Genomic DNA, 10031 nt, shown 5'->3' on the forward strand with positions numbered 1-10031 from the left:
CATATTTTTTATTAGCATTATAAAATTTTTTTTAGTCAATAAAAATTAAATTTTAGATCTTTAAATCATAAAAATTTTGATATTATATTATTATAATATATAAGAGTGTGTTAGAAATAACACTTTATTTTTTATTTTTTAGTTTTTTTAATAAGCCACTATAAGTAATGATAGAAATATAATTATTTATGTTATATTTTTTTATTAATTTAAATTTTTGAAAAAAGTGATATTATGATATAGTAACAGAATTTTATATGCCAAAAATTTAGAATTTAATTTTTGGTGAATCAAAAAAAAAAAAAAGAGAAGATTTATATAAAAAGTCAAACAAACTCAAAAAAGATTTTTATTTGAGAGAAATGTGTTAAAAATATAATTATTCACGTTACTTCTTACTATGAACTTAAACTTAAAAAAAAAGTGATATTATGATAAGTAATAACAGAAGACAAACTAAGAATCTAACATGTAGGAGATATATATTATTGTCATGATATTATCTTTTCTAAACATTTAAATTAATAAAAAATATATATAAATAATTATATTTATAATTATTAAAAACCTTAACAAATTAAGTAAGGTGTTGGCTTCAAATAAAGTGGTTGTTTCTTGCTAATGTTCAACCCACTTATCTCACTCATATCTATCAATGCACTATTATTATTAGGAACATTCCAATCAAACCAATAAAGAAGATTAGCAATCACATACTCAAGAGAAGCAACTCCAAATGAAATTCCAGGACAACCCCTTCTCCCAATACCAAATGGAATAAATTGAGAATCTATCCCCTTGTAATCAATTTGTTGGTTACCTTCAAATCTTTCAGGAATAAACTCTTCAGCATTGTCCCATAATTTAGGATCTCTATGAATTGCATATGAATTTATATATACTGTTACTTTTTTGGGAATGTAATACCCTTTTATTTCCACACTATTTGCTGTTTCTCTTGGAATTAAAAGTGGACCCGGTGGATGTAATCTAAGAGTTTCTTTGATTACACACTTCATGTACTTCATTTGATTTAAGTCATTTTCTTCTATCATGGATTTTCCACCCACAATTCTTCTTACCTCTTCTTGAACTTTCTTCATTACCTTTGGATTGTTAGCAAGTTCTGCAAAGGCCCATTCAATAGTTGTTGAAACACTGTCACTTCCTCCCACTAACAAATCCTACAATTAAGGAAGATGCATAATTAATTTATTGTAAATTATCTTAACATAATAATAATAATAATAATAATAATAATAATAATAATTAAATAATTATTATTATTATTATTATTATTATTATTAAGCATTTAAGCACTTTTCAGTCTTAACATAAATATTTGAAAGTTATTTTAAATAATAAATAACTTTCAAATATTAAATAAAATATCAAAAAAATAGTCATGACAAATAATTAACTATTATTGTTGAGAATCTTTATATTCTTTTAAGGATAAATCACATAAACAAAATGAATGGCCACTAATATTATGTGATTGTCTTAATAAACTATTTTTAGTTATATATTTATCCTCCTTAATTTTTTTTATCGTAAATTGAAGCTTTTTTTATTTGTCTTATGTTATTTTTTATTTTTGGAGTTTATCAAAGATTAAACTCTTAACTTTTCGAACACGGAGTTCTGATATTATGTTATAAAGTCACTTATTCTAAAAATTTAAACTGATAAAAAAAGACAACATTAATAGTTATATCTTTAATACTTCTTCTCAAACAAGAGCCTCTTTTGGATTTGTTTGATTTTGCATAGATCTTCTTTTCTCTTTTACAGATAATTAGAACAATTTACAATTTACAAATAAATAGTATTATCCTTCCACAATTTAGTAATGTGTGCATCTAATAAAATACTAAATTTTTACACCCTACCATATCATCCTTGCCAATTCAAGATTCTATATTTGTATGAACAAATAAATAATATTTACTTAAGAAGTGATTACTTTAAAGGGATATATATGGTAATAAAAGTAAGAGAGGATTGAAATCAAACCAAGAGGAGTGCTTTCATGGTATCTCCATTGAGCTCAAACTCAAGCATGTCCCTCTCTTGAAGTTGAAGAAGTATATCAACAAAGTCTTTATTATTGTCATCTCTTTTCTTTCTCTTATGCTCTTCAATAACCTCTTCTAAGAATGCATCTAATTCAGCAAAAATAACCTTTAATCTTGACATAAAACCTGTAAGAACATCAACCCAATCTAACGAAGGAAACAAATCTCCAACCCCAAGTTTTGAAAATTGTATCATCAACTTCTTCACAACCTCAGCAATGCTTTTCCTACCATCATCACTAGTTTCGAACCTTAGCCCGAAAATGCACCTATAAGATATGTTGCTTGAGGTTACAATAATCAGCTTGGATAGATTCACTGACGACTCTTTTGCACAAGCTTCATGTATGGAGTTAATCATCATTGATACTTCATTTGCTCTAACAGAAAGAAAAGACTTTACCTGTATGTTTGAGAAATATGAATTTGAATATGACTATAAATATTGAATACAATGTTTTTAAATATATAATCATTTATATATATTGCTGCAAAAATCACTTTTAATGGTCATTTATTTTATTTTTAACGACAATAAAAATAGTTGTTAATATATTTTTCAATAATTAAATATTAGTAGTCTTATACTTTATTGTTAAAAAATTTTAGCAATAATTATTATACCATTGTTAGTAAAGACTTTTTAATGACCATAATATATATATATAGTAATAAAAAAAAGCAGTCCAATGCACTAACATCTGTGATTAGCGCAGGATTCGGAAAAAAGTCACACTCAAAAAGTGTTATCTATACAACCTAATTTAATAATTATATCAATGATGGTTTTCATGACTTGAATCCATGACTTTGAAGTCATACAAAGATAATCAACAGTTATTTCAAGGCTCCCTTTTATTATAGCATATAGAAATAACAATAAATATATAATTGCTATAAAAATATATGTTAAACAAAACATATAATGACAATCGTATTATGAGTAAAGTATCGTTTTTATCTCAAACGTTTGGGATAAGTTTTATTTGTGTCCCTAACGTTTAAATCGTCTTATTTGTATCCTTAACGTTTATAAAAGTGATTCAATGTTATCCTACTATTAATTATTATACTAACAAATCAGATTATATTTTTCAATTATTCTCAATTGGATGTATTCATTCTCAATTAGGTCTCACTTGGATGTGTTCGATTTTAATATTATACCCACTATTTGTGTTTAGATTCAATTATGTCCCTAGAAAAGTAAATTATGTAAATGTTGTAGGAATTAGTTTCAACATTTGATGAGTTATTTTTCAGAGTAGATCATCGATTCTATCTCAGACATTTGTATTCTAACTTCAAGAAGATATTTTTAAAACTCAAACTAAAGCGCTCATGATGTATAATTGACGGCAAGATAACATTGAATCACTTTTACAAACGTTAGGGATACAAATAGAATGATTTAAACGTTAGGGACACAAATAGCATTTATCTCAAACGTTGGGGACAAAAACGATACTTTACTCATCGTGTTATTATCACTAAAAATAATTTTTATTGTAGTAATATTTTTTTATATTAACTTAAATTTTTGAAAAAAAAAATCTATGATATAATATCAGGATTTTTATAATTTAAAGGATTTATAGTTTGATGGTTATTAATCTTAAAAGAAAAAATTTCAATATCAGATTAATAAAATAAGAAAATAAACTTATATAAAAAATTGACACAAACTTTAATAATAGGTTCTTGCACGAGGGACATATTAGAAATTTAATTGTTCATGTACTTTCTTTTAAAAGTTTAAATTTTTGAAAAAAATAATTTTATACATGTGATATCATGGTATCAAAATTTATAACCCAAAAGTTTAGATTCAATTCTTGTAATAATTTCTCGATAAGACCAAAAAAAAAATAAAATTTCATATAAAATTTACACACATCTAAAATGAGTAAAGTTTTAGAAATATACATTCATTTGCCTTCTCCTATAAATTTAAAATTAAAAAAAAATAATTTCATAATATGATATTATTAGAACTTTTATGTGATTTAAAGGTCTAGAGTTCAATTATTATTAATCTCAAAAGAAATAATTTTAACATAAGACTAATAAAAAAAATCTATAAAAAAATTAACGCAAAGTTAAAAAAAAAAAAACTCTACTTTAAAAAGACTCTTGTCAATTTAAATTTTTGGGAGAATTCATTAAATGACCTTCCTAAAATATTCTTTTGTTTCTCTTATATATAAAAAATAAAAAAATATATATTTTGAATAAGAATGAAGTCTTTGTTCATCAAAATTCTTACCCTGTTTGTGCTTAGAAGCTCAAGAACACAGAGCTTCCTTTTCTTTCTCCATTCCTCTCCATAGGGTGCAAAACCAATATCCTTGCATTGATAGAAGAATACCTTGGCAGCTTTAGTGTTTGCTCTATTGGAGAAAGCAACATCATGTGTTTTCACTATTTCTTCAACAATATCTGCTGAAGAGACAACTAGTGCTTGAGTTTGCCCTAACTGAAGCAACAAAAGAGGGCCATATTTGTCAGAAAGTGCCTTTAAGGATTGGTGTGGAAGTGTTCCTAGTTGGTGAAGGTTTCCAATTAATGGTAGCTTTGGTGGAGATGGTGGAAGGTTATTGATCTTGTTGTTTCTTCTTGTGAACTTAAGAATACACAATATACTTATGATTATGAAACATATGGTAGAGATGGTTGAATTTGGTTGATGTTGCAATTTCTCTAGAATTGATGATAGAACAAGTTCCATTGTATTTTTTTTTTTTTTTGGTGTATGCCTAGCAAATAGTAATTAATGAAGATCAGGTGTAGTTTTGAAAAGATTGAGAGCTCTTAATTAGTATATAATGCTCAAGGTGTTGAAATAAACGTGTGGAATAATCTTAGATTTTTTTTTTCTAAAAATTTAAACTGATGAGTAATTATATGAATTGTGTTATATATAAAAATTTTGATATTATATTAAAAAATATTTTTTTTAATTATTAAATTTTTAAATAAAAATATTATGAATAATTTTATAAACAACATGTTATGCATAAATTAAAATTGGTTACTAAAATCAGTTATTATATATTTGTATATAAATACATACGTAATTCAATTCACTTTTAGTATATATTTTATGTTTTTATGTGTATTTTATATTAGTGATTAATTTTAATAACTGTTTTTGGTGTATATTAACATAATTGATGTTTTAAAAAATGTGTGATACTTGATGGCAAACTGATTTCATCATACGAATCCATGGCTGACTGTTGGTTTGTGATTCAAGCTCTCTATTCAAATTTATCTCCATGGTCGTCTATGAATTTTTGGATCGCAAAACAACAAAATAAAATAAAATTGTGCCATGTGTAACAGCAAACTTCAATGCTCCTCTAGAGTCATTTTTGTTATTAATCTCCATCATAAAACATATACATAGCTGAAGTCACTGATTAATATAAAAGAGAAATTTTTTAGACCATTAATTTTTAGTATTTTTAGTAATTATTTAATTAATATAAATGTTAAATTATTTGTAATAAATAAATTTTATTAATTTATGTATATAAATTTTAAAAAATATAAATATAAATATAAATCATTATTAACTAAATACTAATAAAAAATGATAATATTTATTAACAATCTAACATTTCTATATTTAAAATGTTCCTTATATTACATGGTGTCAAAACCACAATAAACCTCAATAATGGTGGGTGGTGGATGATGACTCACATATCCATTTATGAGTTATTTTAATTTTTTTTATTATAAGATTGAGATCGAATATCTAACTTTGTCTAAGAGTTTAATTAATATTAAATTTATAATATTTAAAAATGTATATTCTATCAAGGTTCTGAAAACCGGACCGGACCGGCCAGTCGAACCGATCGAACCGGGAACCGTCAACAATTTCGATTCGGTTTAATAGGTAAAACTGGCAATTTGAAAACCGTTATAAAACCGTTGAACCGGCCAAGAACCGGCCGGTCAGACCGAACCGGGACCCAGCCGGTTTTCACTTTTCTGCCAAAAACGTCACCGTTTTGGTATTAAAAGAAAAGGGAACAGCCTTTCGATCTCACGCATTTGCTTCCTCTTCCTTCTCTCAAACCCTAGCCTCATCACTCTCCTCTTAAAGCTGTGTCACCGCCCCTACCGCCGTCGTCCTACCCGCTGCCGTCGAATCTGGTCCAGTCGTCGTCCCTTCTGTTTCAGCGTCGTCGCATCTCATCTCTGCCGTCACGTCACGCTGCATATGCTCCACCCTCCTCTGCTCGAACAATCACAGCTTATTCCTCAATTCGGTCTCAGTCCTCGTCTTTGCCTGCTTCGTTGCGCTACTGCCGCCGTCCGTCGTCGTCGTAGACATCGTTAAGTGACGAGACAGAGAGAGAGAATGCGCTGTGAAGGGGAAAGAAGGGGTGGAGGTCGTGGGAGGAGGCGCGCGAAGGGTGAAGCCTTTGCTTCTTCCGTCGTGTTTGAGTTCGAAGACGGCCGCCAGTGCTGTTACCTCTGTTGCTGCCTCTGTCGTGCCTTGCCATCATGTTACCACTGATTTCAAATGCCTCATTCTTGTTCTACTTCAAATCATGCTAAATTTGTGAGTGTCCTTCCTTTTTGAATGTTTATAAATAATAAGATTAGACATTGATTTTTCTGATTATGGTTTTGGTCTGAATTTGGTCTTGTTTAAATTTCATGATTTTGTTACTGGCTCCTAAAAGTTGGGTTTCTTTTTCTAATATGCTTACCATTCCTTTTTGTTTTTGCTTGAATTTTAGAAGAAAGAGCAATGTAATGTATTCCTATTTATGATTCCATAAGACCAAGGTTAAATTAACAATTCAGGTGGAGTTGAGTTTTGTTTATGAGTAATTAAATGCACGAAATAGGAATATGGTTGCTAATTTCTTTTGTGACTTTCATTGTTCTTTTCCCTTGTTGTGCTGTTGTTGTTGTTATGGCACTGTGATTCTGATCACTGATGAGTGTTTTGAATTTAGAATTTCTGATAAGTGACTTGTTAAGCTGCTGCTGTTGTTATGCTGTTTTTGTTGTTATGGCACTGTGATTGTGATTGTGATTGTGATTGTGTGATCAGTGTTTTGAATTTGGAATTTGTGATTAATGACTTGTTAAGCTGCTGTTGTTGTTATGCTGCTGTTTTGTTATCGCACTGTTGTTATGCTGCTATTTTGTAATGGTTGTTGCTGAATGCTAAAAATGAAAATCAAATCAAATGATGGTTGTTGCTGAATGAGTAGAGTAGTTACCTGCCAATGCCATATATAAATAAACTGATGAATAATGATGATGATGGTAGTGGAAAGAGAGTCAAAGTGTATAGGTAGTTGGTGATATGTTATGCTTTCTTATTGAATGACTACTTGTTATGTTGATACCTCAACTTGAAAACAACACTAGATCCCGTTTATGGCTTGCTCAACAAGAAGAATCTGTTGCTAAGAGAGCTCTTTTACAACAGATGAATGCAACGCTGCCTAAGATTAAACCGAAAAGATCATCTTGCAAGGTTCAGGTTCATGTTCAGTTAGCATAATACCACATAATGATCAACATTTTCTAACTGAACTAGCTCAACATTCTTTTGAAATTGATAATCCTTTGTCTTCTGACATTTGTAAATTAGAATCTGAGGTGTTAAGTGATCCTGTTAACCCTCAAAGTCAAAATTTAATATTTAGATATTTCTTTTTACTATTTAACTTTTGAGTTTGTATTTTGATAAGATCATATGAATTTGGTTGATGATTTTTTGTGTAGTATTTTAAATTTAGAAGATATTTTAGAATGTTTATTTATAATTTATTTATTATTTTATTCTAAAACAGTTTTTCCGGTTGAACCACTGGTTGGACCGGTTGGACCAATGAACCAGTAAACCAGTGACTAGAGCGGTTTGATGACCGGTCCGATTTTCAGAACCTTGTATTCTATTATCTTAATTTTTGAATAATTAATTTATTATTTTATTAATCTTTTTTATTTTAAAAGATGTTGATCCTATTTTTTATATCGTATATTGCATTTTATATATCGTATATCATAAAATACATAAACAATAATAATAGATAAAATTAAACTTTTATTAAATATATTCAAATCAAATATAAATCATAATTCATGTAATTTAATAATATTCACAAATATAAAAGAAATAAAATGATTAAAATACATATAAGTTTTGGTTGAGCCATTTAGATAAAAAAAAAATTAAAGACAAAATAACATAATAAAGTAGGTATATATAAATCATATAATATTAAGAAAGGAGCATAGTGAGAACAAAATGGTTGAATTAAGAAATTAATTAAATTAATTAATGATGAAAAACATTAATTTATTCAAAAATGAACTAATTAGTTTTGATTATTTTGGGTTAAAGTGATGCAAGTCAAAAATTCAATATTCAGCTGCAATCCAAACTGAATGAAAACAAAAATAAAGCTGGCGGGCTACAAATCAATAAAACACCCAAAAGAAAACTAGGCAAGAAACCAACGGGTTGAACTTGATACAAATCCGATCCAATCCTGATTAGTTCTCTAATTCAAACTCTTCCCATGTGCCTTCACCAAAAGCAACGTACACCTATCTTGTCTCAATCAGAACTCAGAAAAAGAAAGAGAAAAAGCTTAGTTGTTCACAGAAGAAGAAAGAAAGAGAAGGTTAGGCAAGAAAGGTTGAGGTCAAATCAGTAAATTCAAACCAAATCAAGCTTAGGCAAAGGTTAAAGGTAAACCATTTCCTATTGCATGCATACTGCTTTTCTCTCTTCTTCCCAACACTCTGCAAGTCCGAAATAGGATACAAGGGAAAGATGATTTGTGTTGTTTTCTGCTGTGCATCTACGGTCACAAGTGAGTAGTCTTGGAGACTAAGTAGCTTCTCAATGGCCAAGATCTGGGTTTACCATTGAGGATATCTGTTTTCTGCTTTTCTATGGTTTTCGGTCAACAAGAGAAGGTCAGAAGCAAAGTTTCTATTCTGAGGATCAACGGAAAAAAGTGAGTTGGTGGGTTGGTGTAGCACAAAGCTCAAGAAGTTGACGTAGGAAGAACAACCCAGCAACATGCAAGGAGATAAAAGAAGAGTTCTGTTCATTTAGAAAGTAAGGAGAGATAACCCAGTGTATTGAGGTTTTGTTCTGTGAAAAAACTCTCTGAAGAAGTTCATCTACTAGGACAGTACTACTTTCTTTCAAAGAAGCATTTTGCCAAAAATAAAGAACTGAATCAGAGACATGCAAATCTGGTTTATCACATAGTAAAGAGGCTGTTGAAGAAATCAATCTTCTTCATATTTTACAGATTGTAATTTACTTTTCTATATTTATCTTTCTGTAATTTATTGAGTGAAAAGACATATTGAGAGAGTTCAAGTAAAAGCCAATGAGTTGATAGAGGCTGAGTGATACACTTGAGAGAAAAGCCTAGAGTTATTTTCAGATTTCTTTAGGTAAGTCTGTGTCTTGTATCTTATACCTGTGAGGTACCCCTTTCTTAGTTAGATTAGCGCTAAGAGCGAAGAGTTAAGTATTAGCATAGCCAAAGTCAAGTTAGGTTAGAACTTGAGTGTGAAAGAACTGTGTCAATCATGTGGAATTGGTGTATGTAATACTTTAACTATAATGGAAATTCCACTATTGTTATAGTAGAGACTGGATGTAGGTTGCATAGCACAAGACAACTGAACTAGAATACATAATGGTGCTAGCTTTTCTCTTCTCTGATCTGTCCTGTTTTCTGATATTCATGAGACAAAATAAAATTGTCTCATAAATTTCCGCTGCTAAATTCAAACAGATTTAAAGTGCAAATCAATTTTAAAAGGTTAAGTTCATTAACATAAAAGAAGGTCATAAATTACCTTCTTCTCTAAACTTTCTACGACCTTCAAAAATTCTATCAAACATAACATATGATCTAATAATAAAGTAATAACAGTAAAACA

General features: G+C 28.9%; 1 protein-coding gene and 1 long non-coding RNA gene across 2 annotated transcripts; one reads left to right on the forward strand and one right to left on the reverse strand.

Moving 5' to 3' along the window:
• Window positions 1–521: 521 nt before the first annotated feature.
• Window positions 522–4881, reverse strand: LOC112736313 (cytochrome P450 71A1). Its single transcript, XM_025785708.3, has 3 exons — window positions 4345–4881; window positions 2017–2481; window positions 522–1184 (listed from the first exon to the last, which is right to left on the reverse strand). The coding sequence occupies exons 1-3, from the start codon at window positions 4804–4806 to the stop codon at window positions 570–572; spliced, it is 1542 nt and encodes a 513-aa protein (XP_025641493.1). The 5' UTR covers window positions 4807–4881; the 3' UTR covers window positions 522–569.
• A 1248-nt stretch (window positions 4882–6129) lies between these two features.
• LOC112736316 (uncharacterized) lies at window positions 6130–7829 on the forward strand. Its single transcript, XR_003168745.3, has 2 exons — window positions 6130–6657; window positions 7482–7829. It is a non-coding gene; the product is annotated as an uncharacterized lncRNA (long non-coding RNA).
• Window positions 7830–10031: the final 2202 nt, after the last annotated feature.

This window comes from Arachis hypogaea, chromosome 13 (assembly GCF_003086295.3).
Source record: "Arachis hypogaea cultivar Tifrunner chromosome 13, arahy.Tifrunner.gnm2.J5K5, whole genome shotgun sequence".
Taxonomy (NCBI): Eukaryota; Viridiplantae; Streptophyta; class Magnoliopsida; order Fabales; family Fabaceae; genus Arachis; species Arachis hypogaea.